The sequence below is a fragment of the Delphinapterus leucas genome, chromosome 9 (genome assembly GCF_059928025.1).
Source record: "Delphinapterus leucas isolate spDelLeu-1000000601 "Yukka" chromosome 9, BTC_Dleu_Yukka2, whole genome shotgun sequence".
Lineage (NCBI taxonomy): Eukaryota > Metazoa > Chordata > Mammalia > Artiodactyla > Monodontidae > Delphinapterus > Delphinapterus leucas.
In genome coordinates, this window is record NC_143137.1 from 11,858,711 (window position 1) to 11,879,555 (window position 20,845).

At 48.2% G+C, this 20,845-nt stretch overlaps 1 protein-coding gene across 1 annotated transcript in view; it reads left to right on the top strand.

Moving 5' to 3' along the window:
* Nucleotides 1–20,845, top strand: part of KEL (Kell metallo-endopeptidase (Kell blood group)) — a 168,570-nt gene that overhangs the window by 143,191 nt on the left and 4,534 nt on the right. Inside the window, exons 4-13 of the mRNA XM_089917290.1 lie at nt 4,047–4,155; nt 4,378–4,522; nt 4,816–4,992; nt 6,806–6,930; nt 7,230–7,376; nt 10,259–10,318; nt 10,412–10,600; nt 10,832–10,980; nt 12,583–12,712; nt 19,972–20,082. Coding sequence (XP_089773416.1) covers nt 4,108–4,155; nt 4,378–4,522; nt 4,816–4,992; nt 6,806–6,930; nt 7,230–7,376; nt 10,259–10,318; nt 10,412–10,600; nt 10,832–10,980; nt 12,583–12,712; nt 19,972–20,082 — 1,281 coding nt within the window. The 5' untranslated portion in view covers nt 4,047–4,107. The remainder of the gene's footprint in view (nt 1–4,046; nt 4,156–4,377; nt 4,523–4,815; nt 4,993–6,805; nt 6,931–7,229; nt 7,377–10,258; nt 10,319–10,411; nt 10,601–10,831; nt 10,981–12,582; nt 12,713–19,971; nt 20,083–20,845) is intronic.

Genomic DNA, 20,845 nt, shown 5'->3' on the forward strand with positions numbered 1-20,845 from the left:
GACACATACATTGAATTGATACCTGTGTCCATTAGAGTCTCTTGCTTCCAGAGTATTGCCCTGGACACCTGTTGGATTGGGAAGAAGAGAGTGGTGGCTTGGAAAAAGAATACTAAGAAAAGTAAAGAACAAGTATCCTCCTTTTGAGACGTGTTGATGTACACATTTGAAACTTCAGTCTTTGGGGCATTACTTTCAAGTTTTTGCCATATTCAATACCAACCGAACTATTGCTGTTAAATATATTTTTGGTTGATTTACTAATTTAATTGAACAGGGATTGTGTATTTTAGTCTTATATCTATAAAAGAAAAAGTATATATGCAAATTAAAATATTAAGAGCTTTCCATCACTTGCAGCTGAAACTGTTTCAAAAGTCATAAATTATTCTTTCTCAAGCGTGATCCCCACCTCTCAATATGGCTTCTTTTGAAAGAGCGGTTAGAATGCCCCCAGACTGACCCAGGAATCTCTTTCTTCCTCATCTTGTCAATCCCCAGCATTGCCTGTGACACCAAGGCCTCCTCTGGCTCATTCAGAACCATGTTTATTGCCCTTAGGAGGTAGCTTCTTAGTTGTTACCACCGAAATCAAGTGATCTTAGATGTATACACCTGAGAGTGCCACCATATGTAGATAAACGGCCCATTCTTGATTTTGATACCTTAACCAGCCGTAGATGGTAGCTGATTGTGGACAGACAACAAAGGCCACATCTTCAAAAGGGGAAATTAGATGTTTGAGTGTTTGGAGAATAACAGCCCCCAAGGCAGTCACAGAACAAGGTCAAGCCATGAAAGATAGTTTAAAGAGTTTAGACAAAGGAAGACTAACTAGGAAGAGACTTCCAGAAACTGAATCTTAATGACCAAGAGGTCCAATTGGTAAGGCTGTGGTTCCATTCCCAGCTCTGATCGATACTGGCTTTATAACTTTGGGTAGGTTTACTGCACTTCCATGTAGCTCAGTTTTCTCCTCTGTAAACTGGGGAAAATAGATCTTATCTCCTTCATAGAATTACCGTGAAGACTGAATGGAAAAATATAGGTAAACAAAGCATTTATTGTAGTCCCTGCACCATAGGAAGTAGTCAGTAAAAATGTTGTTGTAAATATTGCTCTTGTTATTTGGACATCATTATGGTATCAGACAGAAGGTCCTGGGATTAGAATGGACTGGACAGGACAGCGAGAGCAACCAGGAGGCAGTGTCTGCGAAGATAAGTGTGTGTCTGCTCCCTGAGCCTGGGGTTGATTGTGAGCTGAGGCTGCCTCGGGGCTGCGTGGAGGTGCTTGGTGGGACTGGGAATGGCTGCGGTGGTGGAGATGACGCTGCAGACCAGGACGGGGGAGATAAGGGGCCTCCTACTCCAGAGGCAGCAACCGGAACAGAGGTTACTCTGCCTTTAGGTGGCAGCAGGGTAGGGAGGGGTGGCCTGGCGGCTGTATCTCCACGGTTGGCTCAGAGCCTAAGCCCAGGCCAGGGGGGCTGTTTACAGGGCTGATGTCCCACAGCGCACTTGTGCCTCAACCTGCTCTTATCCAATCTGAATTGGCCCTGTTATCATTTTCCTAGAGAAACTTCAGCCCAGAGGACTTGGTTGGTGGAAAAGGAGTGGGGAAGGGGAGTGGCTGTGAAGGAAGCTAGAAGTCCATGGGTAGAGGGCTGGACTTTTGGAGAAGGGAATAGAGAAGGTACGATGGATTTGTATCCAAACAGACCGGAAACCTCTAAAATCCTGAATCGTCATTTTGCTCTCAGCCCTTAACCAACTGGCATCACTATTCTCCTGGACATCCAGAAATAAACTCGGAAGCTCATTTGTGGCGGATAGACACTGTTGTACACCACCCCCCTGCAATCGGTTTCCATGATTTTATTTTCCTCTATAAGTGTTTTCTTTCCATATATTCCCCTCCCTCTGACCTCACCCTGGGCCAAGCAGCACTTCATCACTCCTGTACCACCGAAGCAGCACCGTTTCTCTTGTCTTCTATCTAATCAATCCAGATCCCCAGGACCACACCAGCCTTTTGCAGATATTATTTTCATTATGTCACACTCTTCCTCAAATCCCTCAGTCCCTTTTTATTCTAACGTGTGAAGTTGTGCCGTTTCTTCACCGACTCTCACGATGCTTTACTATATGCCGCCCATCAGCACAGGAACTTTATTCCTCTTCTCCAGCCGCAGAGCCGTCCTTACCCCATCCCAGCAAGTGCACCATAGCACAGGGCTGATGGGGAAATACTGTCAAGGTATCGTTAGTGTGACTATCCTAGTAAGTTCCATTTTGCCTGAGATGGGGAAACAAGGGACAGAGGTGAAATACTTTCTTTCGGAGATGTGCTAAGACCCCAGGTGAGGACTCAGTATGATGTGGGAAAGAGAATCTCTGGCTGGGAATGCAGTTCATTCCTACAAGTGTTTATGAAACATCTTAGGTGGGTGTGAAGGAAAAAGGGACATTGTCCCTGCTACCAGAGAGTTTGCAGTCAACAGGGAGATGAAGATACAAGCCACCTGAGTAATAGAACTAGAGGGTCAGTCATGCCTCTGTCGACTGAAAAAAAAATGCACAACCTACAAGTTGAGAATTATGTTTTACTTAATGGACTTAGTGAGGACTTAAGCCCGGGTTACAGCCTCTCAGCTCTCAGGGACTGTTCCAAAGAGGTAAGGGAGGAGCCAGGATATATAGGAGTTTTACTGCTAATTAAAGAAAAACCAGACATCTCAAGTTAATGAGTTTAGTGCCTTTCTATGTACGGAAGATGCAAGAGTCTGGACTTATAGAAATTATTCCTTTCATATGCACTTTACTATCTAGGACCAGGATCCTGGTTTTCCCCATCCTGAGTCCTCTCAGCATGCACCATTGGGGCGGCTACAGTAGCTAATGGCTTTATGGCTGTAACATCCTTTGTTTACTAAGATGACAGGCAACGTTCTTTGTCCACACTTTATTCTTTGTAGAAGGTATGAGACCCTGTGAGACATTCAAAGGCAAATTCCATCCTCATTTTCCAAACCACAAAACTTACCTGCCTGAGAGTTTAAGTGGCTTGTTCATTGTCACAGGGCTAGTCATTAGCAGATCTCCTGGTTTGTTGGGCTTTTTCGTGGACTGCTCTGCCTGCAACCAGCAGGGCTCTGACACACCAGGGAAGACATCAGGCATGCTTGGGAGCAGGGGGAATGGGCGTGGAGCAGGGAGACCTCCCAGGGAAGGTGGCATTTGACCTGAGAATTGAAGGACTCAAGAGGTTTCAATCATAGAAGAAAGGAGAGAAGAAAGAATATTTCAGAAATAAAGCAGCTCTGTGAGCAGAGGCACAGAGCAGGGCCAGAGGAGCCACCCAGGGCAAGACTGCCTGGGGAGTGAAGTCTCCCTCCCTCCGTCTCCTCTGAGAGGCTGAGATAAAGGAGGAGGAGAGGCTGGGGTGTCTCCTGACTGATAAACAGACTCCACCCAGAGGCCAATAGCTTGTGAGTGGGCACAGGGGCGCCAGGTGGCAGAAGCGCCCTTTCTCCAGGGAAAAGGAACTGGGGTGGGGTAGGAGGGAGGCCGTTTCCTGAATCTCCGTCCTCAGACTCAGCACCTAGAGCAGGACCAGGAAGGATTCTGGGAGCCAGAGAAAAGGCCAGACAGACGGCAAGTCCCCTGGAGAAAGCCATTCCCTTTTGGAGTCAGATGCCTAGGGTGGGAGGTGCGGCTGGATGGTGTGTGTGAGTGCCCTGCCTGCCCCTGGAGAGGAGGGATGTGAGGCTTGGAGGACAGGACCGGTGAAGGAGAGGGAGGTGACGGGCGAGGGAGGGAGGGAGGTTAGGGATACCTTTAGGGGAGAGGTTCCTTCTGAAGAACTTCTGGGAGCACTGCCCTGGCATGCAGATACACAAGTGTGTGTGTGTGTGTGTGTGTGCGCGCGCGTGTGTGTGTGTGTGCGTGCGCACGCGCGTGTGTGTATGGGGGAGTAGGTGGGCAGGGGGAGGTGTCCAAATGGCCTGATATAACTCTCTTTAATGTCCCCCCTTCCTGAACCAGCTTCTCTGTCCTCCCTCCTCCTCATTCAGTTCAGGAGGGTGGAGACGAGTTGGGGAGAGCCATGGGGTCTGAGCCAGCGAGCGGAGCGGGGACCCGCAGGAGACGGGAGGTAAGTGACCTCTGTGACCTGTGCGGGGCAGATTTATGACAACCCTGCCAGCTCCCAGGGGTCCAAAGAGGGCTGGGTTTGGGATAATGAGGGGTGTTATCTCCATACAAAGGGGCCCTAGCACTAACTGTCCCTTCTTTCTCCTCTCCCCTCCCTTTCCCCACCCCTCTCCCAATATCCTCTCTCCATCTTGTGGTTTTCACCTCCTGGCTCTCTGCGCAGAGATCTCCAGAAGAGGGGCTGCCCGCTGTACACAGCAGACAGTGGGCGATGGCCAGGCGAGCGCTAATGACAGTCCTGCTTTTCAGTCTAATCCTTGGTGGTTCTCTGCTGCTTTGGGGCTACGTTTTCCAGGGCTGTGGTCCTGGTAAGCGAGATCCTAGGTCTCCCACGACCCACTCAGCCCTCCCTCATTCTTGGACCCCATCCATCCATCCATCACCCTGAGGCTCTGTGTCCATTAACTGACACTCATCCCGACCCTCCGGGGCCCCGGGTTCCCGACCTCTTCCCCCCTGAATCACACTCCTGGCCGCCAGTCAAACCATTTCCTCCTCACCAGGGTCTCTGTCCCTTTCCCTCCCCAGACATTCCTTTGCTTAGCCCCTTGGGGGAGCCCTCATCACTTTCTCTTTCCCAGCTCTGAGCTTTTCCCCACAGCCCACTGTGAGACGCCTGTGTGTCGGGACCTCCTGAGTCTTTACCTGGCCTCTGGAAACACCAGTGTGGCCCCCTGCACTGATTTCTTTAGCTTTGCCTGTGGAAACACCAACAGGACCACTAGTTCTTTTCAGGCTCTTGCAAAGGAGAACAAGCGCCGACTTCAGAGAATACTGGGTAAGGAAATCAGGGTGGAAGATTCTCTTGCCATGGGTGCCACTGAGCCTAGAATGATCACAACTGTCCCAAGCCTGTGTGCCTGTGGAACACCTGGCTTGCACCATCCTCCATTGGCTCTCAGGGAACTGTTAGGTTTGCTTCTCCATCACCGTACATTTCACCGCAGGTACCACCTCTCTTCCATCTCTTCTTGTCCCTCCCTTCATCTTTTCTTTACCTAATCCCTATCCTCTCTCCTTTCCCATTTATCCACGATTGCTCCATTCTCTCCAAGTTCTTCCTTTCACCAAGTTCCATCTTCTGTGTTACCTCCCTTAAATTTTCAATTTCTACCCTATGCCAGGTGTCTTCCCGCACTGGCATCTCCTCAACACCTGTTGCACTTTAATCTTTCTCTCCATCACTCTCATTGTCCAGCCCTCAGACCCTTCTTGTCTCCTAATGCGCCCTTGTCAGTGTTATCCTCTCCCTCCCATCACTTCCCAGACCCCCCTCTTTTCACCATTATCTCCTGTTCTCCCTGAAACCTTGGACCATGGTGTGCAAGTTGAACTGGAAGAAGCTGAACTGGGATGATGGAGATGACTGATTGGAGATGATGGTGGGAGGAAAGAAGTGGCGTAGTGGGTGAGAAGTGACGGAGGGGTCTTTATTGGGTTGTGTGTAAGGGAATGAATATAGATGGGCACAAAAGAGATGCTGGAGGGAGAGGAGGACCAAGTTAAAAAGGCTGGAGGTAAGAAGATTCCTGTAGATGGTGGCTGTGTTGAAAAGAACTGAGAGGAAAACTGTGAGGGAGGAACCAAGGCCACATAGGAAGTAGGAAGTTGGTCCCAGGAAGTTGGTGGATGGTGGCGAGGATTTGGGAGTAAGCATGTAACAAAAGGAATGCATTTCCTGCATATGGGAACCCAGAGAACCTGTTGACGGTATCAGTTGGAATCTGGAAGAAATAAATGTATCCCTTTGCCCTCCTTCTTTTGATGGGAAAAAAGTGGAGGTGGGTATTCCCTGCATGGTAGAGGGGTACGCTTTCACTTAAGGTATGGAGATGAAAAGAAAAAATACACTTCGGACAAATTCTGCTGCCCATAATAGAATGAAAGGATGCCAGGGGGACTGAGGGAGAGGTGTTAGATATTAGAAGGTGGAGGATTCAAGTGGGTTTGTGTTTGGGTTATTGTCCTGTGTTTGTTTGTTTGTTTCCTGGGATCAAAGAGGGGAGAGTCCAGACTAGGGGAGCCTGCCCCTATGTTTTCTCTTTGCTAAACATTTCCCCATGCACTTTCCTCTCTCTGATCCCTCAGAAGTCCTCTGATTTCCCCAATATTTCTAATTCCTTCATTCATCTCCCTCCTGCCTCTCATTTCTACTTTCTCCTTTTTCCATACTCTACTTATTCCATTTCTTTTTTCCTCCCCTGTCTTTTCGTCTTTATTTCCTTTCTCACCTTTCTTCCTTTTTTTTTGGCCGCGCTGCTCAGCTTGTGGGATGTGGGATCTCAGTTCCCCGACCAGGGATGGAACCCGGGCCCTCGGCAGTGAGAGTGTGGAACCCTAACCACTGGCCCGCCAGGGAGCTCCCTCACCTCTCCTTTATCCTCCTCGTTGTCTTGTCCGTGCTCCCGTTCCCAGCTCTTTTTCTTCCATCAAGTTGATCCAGCTCATCCCATCTTCCCAGTTTTCCTCATCCCTCTCTTTCTCCCCTTCCCTCCTTATCCCTGGAAGTCTTCCCTTTCCTATAACCTTTCTGTCTCCCACCTTCCCGGCTGGTGCCCCACTCCTTTAATTCTCCCACACTTCCTTTCTAGAAGCCCCAGGTTCCTGGCACCTGGACTCGGGGGAGGAGAAAGCCTTCCAGTTCTACAGCTCGTGCATGGACACAGGTGCCATTGAGGGTGCAGGGGCTGGTCCCCTCAGACAAGTTATTGAGGAGGTGAGACCCGGGGCATCAACCTTTCTGGATGCATAACACGCAAGACCAACATATGCTCAAGGCTGCCGTGTTTTCCCCCTAGAGGATGGGTCTCTTTCCTAGGGATTTGGGAGGGAGATGGAAATGGCAATGGCCTGTGGATGTATTAGGACCTTGGGTGAGGGTAGGGAAAGAGGGATAGAGGTGGAGCCCTAAAGGGGTTAAGGGACTCAGAGTAGAGGTCAGGAAGTAGCAATGGCGGTGGTGGGGTTGGTCTCGGAGACTGTCCCTGTGCTGAGCCCTCTCTCTCTCCTTCCCAGCTTGGAGGCTGGCCAGTCTCCGGTGATTGGACTCCCTTAGACTTTAACCGAACTCTGAGCCTTCTAATGAGTCAACATGGTCACTTCCCATTCTTCAGAGCCTATTTGCGACCTCTTCCCACCCCTCCGTACACGCCGGTCATCCAGGTGAGGGAGGCACTGGCAGAAAATGTAGTAAAACCTGGGCCTGGCTCACATTTCCTCGGAGAGGAAAAATGTGCAATCCAGGGAAGAGACTTATCTTTAGGGAAATTATTGATGTGAGAACCAGGGACTTTAGGTGAGATTAGGGAAAGGAGCAGCAGGGCAGTTCTGGGAAGACAGAAGTAGTCTTGGTCTTCCTTGTAGCTTCTTGGAATCACCCCCAGGGTCTCTCAACTAGTTCCCCTGTCTCCAGTATTGCCCTCCTATGATTTAGCTTTCATTTTCCCCAGAGGGACCTTTCTAAACCAAGAGCTAATTATGCTGTTGTCTCTGTTTAAATGCCTTAAATGGCTCACTAGGTCATCAGGATCTGGTTCTTAACCCTTAGCAAAGCCTTGCAAGTATGACCCTTACAAACTCCTCCAGCCTTATCTCCTCCTTACACCCCAAGCCATGCTCCCTCGCTTACAGCTCCAAGGATATTCGGTTCTTTGCATACATGGCTTCCTTTGCCTGCAACGCTACACCTCAGTTCGCACACTCAGCCTGGAAAACCCATACATAGTTTTCAACTTTTGGCCTTGATTACTATCCCTTCCAGGAAATCTTCACTGAAACCCCGGCTGAGATGTAGGTGAACCCCTCTGTTCTCCCATTTCCTGTCATCTCAGCATTTAGTGCTGTGTTGAAGACTGAGCCTCTTGAGAACAGGCCCACGGTTTATTCAGCTCAGGTCCTCGGGACCTAGCACAGGGCCAGGCATCTAGAGGCCCACACCAGGTGTTTGCTGAGCGGGTAAAAAAAAAATTAAAGCCTTGGACGCATCGGTATTGTGGTAGGCCATGTGACCCTATATATTTGGCCCCTACTCTGAAAAATGCCACGAAATTATATGAGGATGAATATACAAGACCTGATAATGCACATGAGGCATTCTCAAATTCATTTCTAAAGGGTGTGCTGAGGAGTTTAACTGGTGTGGCCTTTGGAAATTGGTTAAGACCTGAAATGGTTAAGGAGAAGCTCGAAGGAGGGAGAGTGTGGGCTGAGTCCTGAAGCCTGGTTGATTCGTACAGCTGACGGTGAAGCTAAAGGGCCTTATAAGGGCTGCGGGGCAGTCCTGAGCTAAGGGAAGAGCCTGGAATGGTGTGACACCTCTGTGGGGTCAGCAAGGAGGCTGGTCTGTTGAACAGAGGATTCGCGGGTAGGGGTGGGGTGCAGAGGAAGGTAAAAGTAACGCTGAAGACGTGAAGTCGAGACTGATTATTCCCGGCCTACGACACTGGACTGAGGTGATAACTTTTGACATAATAGAAAACAATGAGCTACAAAGGCCTTTCAAATATGATGGTTGTACATAGAGCCCAAGTACAGTCAGCGGTTTTCGAGGTCAGCCTAGAGGTGCTGAGGCAGCTAGATGAGCCACGTTGATTCTGAACTAAGATGATTGTGGCAGAAATGGAAAGTGAGGCCAGGCATGAGGATGTAGGCAGCTACCTACATCCTCATCCTAGTGGTGATGGATGGCCCATGGTGATTCGACTGGTGACTGACTGAATATCAATAAGAGAAATGGAGAAACTAGACAATGACTCCACAGTGTTGGTTTGGTGTGAATGGGAGGAGGGTGGTTCCCATCACCTTGAGACTGAATGGTCTCTAAGGGGAAATACAGGTAGAGAGAGTGAACTACAGAGGGAGCACCCCAATGAGGTGGTGCTGGAGAAGAGTAAGAACGGTCAGGAGGTGGGGGTCAGACCAGCTCAGCTGAGCCACAAAGCACAGGGGAGAGACCAGCTCAGGAGGGAGGGGTTATCTTTGATTCCAGAGACTTCTGAGCTTAGAAAATAAGGAATGAAAAGACACCGTTGGAAACCTTCTAGACATAGCATCAAAATGGTCATGGAGATGGACTCCGATTTTATGGAGTTAGGAGGAAGGTAAGGAAGTTGAAGCAAAGGCATAGATGACTTTTAGTTCTTTAAAGTTTGGACAGAAAATGTGACAAAGGAGTCAAGTGAAAGCTTTATTCAAGATAGCAGAAAAGTATATAGCTCCAGGGGGGAGTAGGATATTGAAGTCGGAGAAGTAAAACAAAAAACGTGGGAGCAAAGATCTTCGGGAAAGAAACAAGGACACACCGATGTCAGAAGTAGGGTGAAGCACGTGAGGGTAGTGGGCTACTTGCCTGGGGCGCAGAATTTAAGAGGGTACCCAAACTCACTAATCAAGATAAATAGTATTTCAAAAAATATTTTTTTAAATGTCAAAATCAACGCAAAAATCCATGATGAACAAAATATCAAATTTTTGTTCATCGTGGATTTTTTTTTTGTGAAAAAACAATGGATCAAAACTCTATTGTGGACTTTTGGGGAAACATCTACAATTCAAAAAAAATGATCAAAAATACATTGTGGATTTTTGGGGAAAATACATGATGAGCAAAGTTTTGCTATTTTATTCTGTGGGGATTTTTAGCGTTAATTTAGATTTTTTAAATTTCAATTAAGATATTATCGATCTTGATTACTGAGTTTTCAGTACCTCTCAACTTTTGCACTTGAGATGGGTATCTCACTCCCTTTACCCTAGACCTGGCCCTGGCACAGACAATGATTCCCTACAGGACATGGGTTATTATGCTTCTCTCTTGCTGAGCACCCCCAAACTAGTTGAAGTACCTTCTTTGCACATTTGCACATCTGTACTCTTCCCCCATGTCCCTCGCCCCCAGTACCTGGCTTTCCTTGCTCTCTGGCTCCTCCTCTGTGCCCCCTTTAGTCCATCTCCTGGGGCCATCTTCCTGGTAAATCCCCATCTCCCCACACCTGTCCTCTCCTTCCTCCACATTCCCCACTTCTCTCAGTCTCTCTTGTGTCCAGATAGACCAGCCAGAGTTTGACGTTCCCCTCAAGCAAAAGCAGGAGATGAACTATGCCCAGGTAAGATGGCACTGGGGACCAAGGTCCTGACCTCTTGTGCTAGAGAAAGGCAGGGGCTGACGGTGGCTGTGACTGAGGTTGCGTCTCCCCCAGATCCTGCGGGAATACCTGACTTACCTGAATCGCCTGGGAACCTTGCTGGGAGGAGACCCAAACAAGGTGGGAGAACACGCCTCCTTTTCCATCTCCATTAACTCACAGCTGTACCAGTTTCTGAGGCCCCCGGAGCAGCAGCAGGCACAGGGAAAGCTCTTCCAGATGGTCACGATTGACCAACTGCAGGTACCTTGAACCAGGGACTGGATGAAGATGGGCCTGAGGGTCTCGCTCCCAAACTTTCTTGACCTTCTTGTCTTCTTCCTCCTTATTTCCTTAATTCCATTCCATCCCTAACTTTCCTGGCTCCATCCTTTCCCTCAACCCCCCCACCCACACTCCCTTTCCTACCTGAGGGAGGGGATGCCCCCTCTCCTCCTTTCCTGTCCCCCCAAGCCTCCGTATCCCTCCTTTAAGGAAATGGCCCCTGCCATCGATTGGTTGTCCTGCTTGCAAGCGACATTCGCACCAATGTCCCTGAGCCCCTCTCATCCCGTCGCAGTCCATGACCTGGAGTATTTGAAAAACATGTCGCAACTGGTTGAAAAGCAGCTGTCGAAGCACAGGTTTGCCCCACGTGGGAGGGTGATGGAAAGAGGGTCCGAGGACCGGAGGTCTCAGGGACAGAGAAGACTGGAGAATGCAGGCTAGTAAGGGCCTCGCAGAAAGATGGGAGGGATCTGGGGCCATATGGGGGTGGGATGGACGGCCCAGGAGGACATGGTGGAAACAGGAAGAGGGGCTCGGGGGGCATGGGGTAGGGAAACACACACGAAATGAGGGATCCAGGTATCTGACAAGACATGGGGTTTGCTGGGAGTAGCACCCAGCCTGTGAAGAAACTCTGAGCTGTGGGAGATGCTCCAAGGCCAGTTGCTGGGGACAGCTGGGCATTTATGTCTTGTCAGCAGCTGAGGGGTGTGGGTGGGAGGAGAAGGTACGTGGGATGAGTAGATGGAGGAGGTGAAGGCTGGGAAGAACCTGGGGGAGAGGCTGTTTCTCATCTGTAGTGAGAGGATTCTGGGGCCCTTGTGGGAAAGATCAGGGCGTCGAGGAAGGTGGGAGGAGGGAGGGTGAGGCTCTGTGTTGGCCTCACTGCTGTCCCTGATACTGTGTGGCCACCACTTGAAGGCAGTGGCTTCCTTCCAGGGCCTTGGGCTCAAATCCCATCTTCATGGTAACTCAGTGGCAGCAACGTCTAGAAATTCTTTCAGGGAGAAGCAAACAACCATTCACGCAGGTGCGATTTGTATCCTATGTAAGGATACAAATCAAACCCGGTGAGAGAGTTGCCAGCCAGGCAGAGAAAGGTCCTGGATCCCAGCTTTGTTGCTCTTAGAAGATGCATCTTAAGATGAGCTGAGGTTTCTTGGTTGTGGAAGTAGCTCAATCTGTTTGGTTGAATCTAAGTCCAGCCTTCATCTAGCCCAGATCCTTCCCCCACCCCCACCCCCGCTGTGACTTGAGAGGTCCGCCACTTCATCTGGTTCTTTCTTCTATCATTCTCCACCCCAGCCCAACCCACATCAAGAAAAGCTCTTCTTAAAACAGACAAAAGTTTTGAACGGTGGTTGCCAGGGGCTGAAGGGTGGGGAAGTAGGGAGAGGTTGGGGAAAGGGTACCAGCCTTCTGTTGTAAGGTGAACAAAGTCTCAGGATCTAATGTACAACATGGTGACTCTAGTTGATAACATTTAATTTTGCGTCCGCTGTATTTTACTTTGTAGAGATTGTGGTTTTTTACAAGTGAAAGGTTTGGGGCAACCCCGTGTCAAGCGAGTCTGTGGGCACCATTTTTCCAATAGCATTTGCTCACTTCATGTCTCTGGGTCATATCTGGGTGATTCTCGCAACATTTCACCCTTTTTCAGTATTATTTTAATTGTTAAAGTGATCTGTGATCAGTGAACTTTGATGATACTTTAATCGTTTTGGAATTTTTTTAGCAATAAAGTATTTTTAAACTAGGGTAAAAAAAAAAAGGTAGAAAAGCCTTTTTTTTTTTTTTGAAAAGCCCTTCTTGGCGTGTTCACATGTGAAGCAGTTATTCTCTATTAATACAGAGAAGGGCTTCCCCGAGAGTATCAAGGTGACCTATCCAAGGGGAAGCTTTTCTGGTGTTTTCCCCAGAGCCCGGGGGTATATTGTGGGTCTCTTTTCTCTCCACAGGGACTTTCTGCAGAGCCACATGATCTTGGGTCTGGTGGGGACCCTTTCTCCAGCCCTGGACAGTAAATTCCAAGAGGCACGTAGACTGCTGAGCCAGAAACTGGGGGAGCTGACGGGACGACCGCCCACGGTGAGGAGGGGAGGGGAGGAATTCTCCCGGATGGGGGGCTAAAGGAGCATCTGTCATTTGGGGGGATAAACGTGGGCATAGCCCCCTCAGGGAGGGGCATGAAGATAGATGCCCCAGGGTCTGGCTCTCCTGGAGGCACTCAGGGCTTACACTGAGAGCTGAGGCACCAGGGACCAGACCCTTAGGCACACGTCTGGCTACCTCCAGGGCCTTTTGCTGATTGTTAAAGTCTAGATCTAAAGCTCTAAAGTGATCAAGGCCTGCTTTTCTTTTGTCATGACCCCTAGACTATTTGCCTGGTTATCCTGAGCGCTGTGATTTGAGGGGCCGGACATACAGCCTAGGGTTCACTGGAGTAAGAGGCAGGGACCTTCCCTTTGTCTCGGTGACTCCAGTGTTCCATGTCCAAAGGTGCTTCACGATGAGCTCATCTCTGACATCCCGAGGGTTCTGTCGGCCACACCGTGGGCTTCGTGGTGCAGATCCCAACATATCAGAGGAGGGAGCTGTACCAAACGTGCTCTACTAACCAAAGTCTACTCTGTCCATACTCAGTTACTGAGAACTTTGAAATCCTAGGTCGACACATCCAATCCCAAGAGGAGGCGTCTAGAACATAAGATGCCCTCCATCCTCAGGCAAGGCCTCAGGGTAGTCTTGAAAATCACTGGGTTTCTTTTCTTAGTAATTTGTGGACCATTTCTCTGCCTTGGAGAAACTCATGGCTTTGGCAACCTGAAATATCTGTGGAATTCAGAGAAGGGAATTGTAAACGCAGGGACTGGAATGTAGTTATTGCCTATTGAGACTTTCAAATGTGCTAGATATTTTTCTAAGCCCTTCAGATACACGAGCTGATTTGATCCTCACAACAATTCCATGAGATGGGCAGACCGTTCTGTCCCTGTTTTATTGATGGGTAAATTGAGACCCAAAGGTTAAGGGGCTTGCTCGGGGTAATATACCTAGTAAGTTGTCAGAGCTGGGATTCGAACTCTGGAAGTCTGGCTCCAGAGTCTGTGTGCTTAATCATTGTTTAAAAAAAAGAAAGAAAGAAAGAAAACCCAAAAAACTTTCTGGAATTTTCACTCAGGTAGGCTAGTCCCCAAGAACCTGTGGCTCAGCCTTTCCCTTGACTCAGATGAGACAGAGCCCCAACCCCTCTTAGTTAGGGTTGCTACAAAATCCCTGGCACCAGACAGCCTCCGGGAAATCCCAGAACCATGGCCTGGTGGCGCTTCTTGAAAGGTGTAAGAATGCCAACATTGAAATTCACACTTAAAAAACTTAGAAGGCTTATGAATTGCTAAAGTCACCACCCTTTATACACATATATATCCTTTATATACATATTATAAACAGCGTTATGTATCTAATAGGATATATAATTGTCCTTGGGCTTAAAAGCTGAATCAAACCCTACCAACAAATAGTTCTGTGACTTGGTGAAGCCCTTTCACCTGTCTGGAACAGTACCAGGTATGACACATATTAATAATAAAAGCTGAAATACATGGAGTAGTTACTCTGTGTCAGGCATTGCTTATTTTATTTACTACTCCCAGAACCACTCTGAGGTCCTCAGAAAGGACATGTAATGTTCCCAAGACCACACAGCTCCTAAGTGAAGGAACACACTCCAAAACAGGTCTGTCTGACCCGGGAGGCCATATTTTTAACCACAAACTGTGCAGGATTGAGAAATAGTGGGTGGTAACAAAAAATGCTTTGGCAAATTCTTTCTATAAAGGTCAAGATAGTAAATATTTTTGGCTTTGTGGTCTGTGATCTGTGTTGCAACCGCTCAGCTCTGTCCTTGTAACACAAAAGCAGTCATACGCTAAGTAAATGAATGGGTGTCACTGGGTTCTTGTAACACTTGTAACACTTGTAACACAAAAGCAGTCATACGCTAAGTAAATGAATGGGTGTCACTGGGTTCTGAGAAAACTCTGCTTTAGATACTCCTGGAATTCCTAAGAGGGAGAGATGAGGGTGGGTTTAAATGATCAGTGGGATATCTGAACGGGAGGTAGGACGGAAGCAGTGTCTAGGGAGAAGAACGGGTTTTCCGGCGGAGACAGGGATATCGTTTCATTGCAACAAGGCATGGGGCAGGCTGGCTAAGGCTTGGTGCAGTGTGAGGGATCCTCCTGGTGGCTTTGGCTGAGTAGAGGTGATGGGGCTTGCAGGCAAGGCTGTCCTACTGCTGCTGGAGCCTGGCCTGGGGGGTTTGAGAATCAGCCTGGGAGCCAGCACGCCTGGAACAGAGAAAGCAAATAGGATAAGAGTAGGGAGGAAATCAGAGAGGGGAGGAGGGGATTATCCTGGGCCTGGTAGGTCACTGTAAGGACCTGGGTTTTTCTCTGCATGTAACAGGGGCCTATAGAGGGAGTTATCTGTTTTATGTTTTAAAAGATCATATTCCGAAGGTAAGCAGCAGTGTTTCCTGACGGCTGTGTGGTGTGAGAGTGAAAGTGGAGTCAAAGATACCACCAAGGTTTTGGCCTTGATTTGATCAAAATTTGTATTTCTATCCAATGGTTGTTAATTACAGATGTCTAGCCATATTCTTCTGAACGAATTCTAATGGATAATGCCCTTATTCAGAAGGACTGTTAGGTCTCATTATCTGACCATATTTTATTTATGACTTTTGAATATATCGTCAATGAACCTGGCTGTTAAGCCAGGTCTTCCTCTTATTAAACTTGAGAAGCTGAGTTTGGGGAATTAAAAGCAGAACCTCACATTTTTGCCCGTTAAATGTGAACTGTTTACATTCAGCGCAACATCCCAATTTATTCAGGTAATTTTAGCCTTTGTTTCAATGATCTGTTATTTCTGCCTCAGGTCATTCATGGTTTTATTTATTGCATCTTCATCTAGATTACTGGTAAAATTCTGCAGAGGGAAGAGTATTGGGTCAGGTTATTGAAGACCTAGCGTAGAGTCGTCAGTTCATTTATGCACCAAATGTTAATTGAGTCCCTATTATATGCCAGACACTTCTCTAGGCCCTTGGGAATCTTCATGAACAAAATAGACAAAAATCCTTGCCCTCAAACACTTATATTCTAATGGAGGCAGAATGACAGTAAGCTGAAAAAAACATATTGGATGGTATTAAGTGTTATGAAAAAATAAAACAGGAAAGGGAGAGAGGCGTGCTAGGTGAGGACGTGCTACGATGTCCAGCGGGGTGGTCGGGGAAGCTCATACTAACTTGGAGTCAGTAATCACTGATGTTCCCTTATGGACCAGTCAGTCAGAATCCACTCAAGTCACACTGTCATTTAACGTGGATTTCTCCATCGATTTCACAAAGATGTAAGTTTTGGTTTTACCAACTGCTATCTTGAAATCAAAATCATGCCAACAGAGTGGGGCAGAACTTTAGAATTTACAGAGCACGTTCCACGTAGTGTTTCCCCTGCTCTCCCAAGTAGCTTTGTGAGGAAAGCGGAACAGGAAGGCAGAACAGGCATTAGGCTCATTTTTATAGCTGGCGTAACTGAAGTATGAGGGTTTAAGTTAATAATCCACAGTTAGTAAATACTGAATTCTCTGTACAGAGGGAGCACTGCGGTGGTCCTTGAGGCTGAATCTGGCCCATAGGTGTGTGTTGTTGGCCTTTGAAGCTTTTTATAAACTGTTAGGTGATGGCACAGCAAGACTCAGAGTTCCAGCCTTTTTTGTTGTTGTCAATGTGAAGCTCTGGCAACACAGAGCTAGCCGTCTCCAGGGGCGACAAATGACCGGAACTGAGTGATGCAGCCAGCAGGGCTGCGTCCCTCTCTCCGGTTTGCCGTACCCCTTGTCCTGGGGTTCTGACGTTGGACTGCTGCTCTCACTTAGGTTACCTCATGGCCCCTGTTTGAGCTTGTGACTCCAGATCTACTGTTTATCCTAATTTAATGATCCTTTAAAAGTGATGACATTTCAAAAGGGTTTTGATATTATTCGTCCTCAGTGGTGCTATGCTGGCCCTCAGGAGTTACACATTATTTTCCAAGTGTTCAAAAATAGTCGGTTTAATGATTCATTCTAGAATTTTGTTTAGAAATTAACATTAAGGATTCCTGACTCACCTGTAATCTCTAAAATCTACCTTCCCCTTACTGAAAATTGTGCAAAAATTTGCTTCTCTCCAGACTCTTGGAATTTTTCCTGATTTTTATCATGTCTGTCATTACTCATGGTTCTAAGCTTGTATCTGCAACTTTTTTTCTTTCTTTTTTAAAAGATTTTTTTCTTCAAGTATAGTTGATTTAGAGTGTTGTGTTAACTTCTGCTGTGTAGCAAAGCGATTCAGTTATACATATATATCCATTCTTTTTCATATCCTTTTCCATTATGGTTTATCACAGGGTTTTTTGGGTTTTTTAAATTTATTTATTTATTTATTTTTGGCTGTGTTGGGTCTTCGTTTCTGTGCGAGGGCTTTCTCTAGTTGCGGCGAGCGGGGACCACTCTTCATTGCGGTGCACGGGCCTCTCACTATCGCGGCCTCTCTTGTTGTGGAGCACAGGCTCCAGAAGCGCAGGCTCAGTAGTTGTGGCTCACGGGCCCAATTGCTCCGCTCCACGGCATGTGGGATCTTCCCAGACCAGGGCTCGAACCCGTGTCCCCTGCACTGGCAGGCAGATTCTCAACCACTGCGCCACCAGGGAAGCCCCTATCACAGGGCTTTGAATATAGTTCCCTGCGCTCTACGGTAGGACCTTGTTGTTTATCCATCCTGTATATAATAGTTTGCATCTGCTAATCCCACACTCCCACTCCATCCCTCCCACATTCCCACTCCCGCAACATTTTTCTGTTCCTTAAAATTAATCTTTTGAGCCTCATTATCCTGGGTTTGAAGTATTTCTTCTATCCTTTATATTTTAGCAATGATTTTTTTTCTTTTTCTCTATTTTCAATGTGGTATACTCTATCACTCCACGTCTTGAGAGACAGCTCAGATACTCATAACCCCCAGCAGGTGAATAGACAACCTGCCAACCTCCACTCCTGAGACTTATGTTCATTTATAGATTCTGGAAGTTATTTTCCCGCACATAGAACATATGACTCAGCACAAGTGTGACCAAAAGAATCCCAGAGTGGCACAGGGTGAGCAGTGGGTGGTCCGAGGTGGTATCCGCACTCTCCAGGAACCAGGTCAGGGCCTGCCGTGGCCTGGGCTATGGGCAACAGCATGGAACAGGCAAAGGCTTTTGGAGAGAAGGGCAGGCACCAGCCAAAGGGATCAGGAAACAACTCAAGAACCAGGAGGTGTAGAAAGGGCAGGCAGGTCCACACTACCAAGCTCAAGGCTGATGTGTTTGCTCCTGTCCTGGGTGCAGCCCTCCACCCCCGGCAGCAGTCTGATGAAAGGCAGCCTCAGAGCCGAGCTTGTCATCGGGGGCCTGCAGCACCTGCCCTTGACCCAGGCATTGCTATCAGACCGAGGTTGCCTTTCTATTTGTATTTCACATTTGTGAGTTTCAGAGCTCCAAGTAATACACTATGGAAAGTGTCTGAGTCCCTTCTCCTCAAGAGGAGAAGGTCCTTAATAGGTCTCATGGTGAGGGGACAGACAAGAACGCACAGATGTGGGCACCCGGGTCTGGAGCAACCTCCAAAATGATAAACATTCTAATAGGCAGGCCTGGGAGTGTCTTCGATGACAGAAGTGCTGGCCTTCCTTTCTCTTGCCTCATTTGTCGGAAGCCCCATAAACTCTCTCCAGCCTTAGGACCGGAATGCGTGGTGGCAGCCTAACTGCCTGACCTGCCAGGACGTCTGGGGAAATAAATACGTTACAGGAATGAAGTCTTACGACTTCAGCCCACTCAGCCCAAATTAGCATGTTAGCCGGTTTTTCCTAAGTCGCAGCTCAGCTTTCCCTTAGGCCAGCTTCCTGAATTTGTTTCTCACCTGCCCTGCGTCATCTCTGGGCCTACGCTTGGTCGTCTCTTCAAAGCCATCCACCCCAACGTCTTTCTTTTATGTTTCTTAGTCTTTCCATCCTGCTGTTAACACATTATTTGACCGGGGGATTTTTGCAGAAACTAACGCCTGTGGCAGTAATATGTCTCTGGTCAAACATGTGTTAAAAAACACCCCAGTTGCCAAGGCCCTCTTTGAGTTTTTATTTTTTTTATTTTTTAATAAATTTATGTATTTATTTTTGGCCACGTGGGGTCTTCATTGCTGCACGCGGGCTTTCTCTAGTTGCGGTGAGCGGGGGCTACTCTTCGTTGTGGTGCGCGGGCTTCTCATCGCCGTGGCTTCTCTTGTTGCGGAGCACGGGCTCTAGGTGCGCGGGCTTCAGTAGTTGCGGCACGCGGACTCGGTAGTTGTGGCTCACGGGCTCTAGAGCACAGGCTCAGTAGTTGTGGTGCACAGGCTTAGTTGCTCCGTGGCATGTGGGATCTTCCCGGACCAGGGCTCGAACCTGTGTCCCCTGCATTGGCAGGCGGATTCTTAACCACTGTGCCACCAGGGAAGTCCCCTCTTTTGATTTTTTGTCTAACCGTTTCTCTGCCTTTGAAGTTGAAGACGTCCATCCTCTCATCCTATATCCTTTTCCCTGATTTGGCAGAAAGTGTCTTAGTGCTCTGAATTCGTATATTTAGTCTTTTCTTTTTTCCTCTTCTCCCACCAAACAATATGGTATCTAAAACCCAATTTTACTCTGATAACTTCCTTCTTTATAAGACAAGGTCTTACCATATGATCCTCAATAACCATTTGGAGAGTGGGGTAGGAAGGCAGGAGGCAGGGAGACTCTTCCTTCTTCAATTTCTTTTTTAAGTCAAGAAGCGTGGGAGGATGGGAGTCTCCGCCGGGCTCTGTGCGTGGTGGGTGGGGACAGGGTGGCAGGCGTGGTGGGCGGGGACAGGGTGGCAGGCAGACCTGCTAAAGTGAGAGGGTTGGCTCTAGTCCTGTCCTTCCCAGGAGCCTTTCAGTCATCCAGAAGGATGCCTCGCAGTGGCCTGGCTTTCAAATTCAATAGGCAATAAACAAGGAGAGTTTGCCCAACCCAGGCTCATGAGACTAATCCCGGAGGAGACGTGAGCCCCTCTTTGCTAAGCAGCATGACCCCATGTGTGTCACCAAAAGGGGTTATAGAGTAAAGGGAGACAAACCCAGAAAGTCCAGCAAAGAGAGCGTGCTCTGGGGGTGAAGGTCTAGGTGAGACTGGCCTGGGAAAGTGGATGAGGAAGACGCCTTGGCGGGAGCCATTCATTCCAGCTTTGTCTCTGTAGCCTGCCCACCCTCGCTGGATGACGTGTGTGGAGAAGACAGCAGCCTTCTTCAAGCCTACGCTGGCAGCCTTGTTTGTCCGTGAGGCCTTCGGCCCCAGCACCCGAAGTGCTGTACGTGAGGGCCCTTCCCCAGCCCACGTCCTTCCGCCCCTTCCCCGCCAACCCATCCTCTCCTAGTTCTAGCGACTTTGCTCTTCTCAATGGTCTCTGTGGTCAGAGAACCAGCCAGTTAGAGAACCCAGAGAGGGACACGCTGCATCCCTAGGGTCTGCATGGTTTAGCTCTGAGACACGAAGTCCGCACGACACACACTGACCTGGGCAAGTCGCCCAGCTTTCCTGCTCATGTGTTTCTTCAACCATAAAATGAGAAAATTGAACTGCATGACCTCTAAGCCTACCCCTTGTTTACCTATGATTTTTTTTAACAACACGTGAAATGACATCAGAATGGAATGCTGTCATCTTCGGAAGTGCCAATAAATAACTACTGAACACTTTTCAGTGCCTACCATGTGCCTGATACTCTTATAAGCACTTTGCACCAACTACTTTAATTCCTACTATTATTATAATTTTAAAGCAGAGAGAACTGAAGCACAGAGGGGTTAAGAAACTTGCCCAAGATCACACAGCTACCAAATAGCAGAGTTAGGATTTGAACTCAGGCTCCCAGTGTCGTCATCCATTTTCCTCCATCAAGAAAGGAAATACACACGGTGGTAGATGGCTGAGGAAGCAGTCAGTACACAGTCAGGGTGTGAAGCTGGGCAGGCTTCAGCTTGTTGCGAAGCTGAGGAACCCTGGAAGATGGAGAGAGGAAAAGCAGGCTGTAAGAAACAGGCTGTGAGGACGAGGGCCCTCGAGAGCAGAGA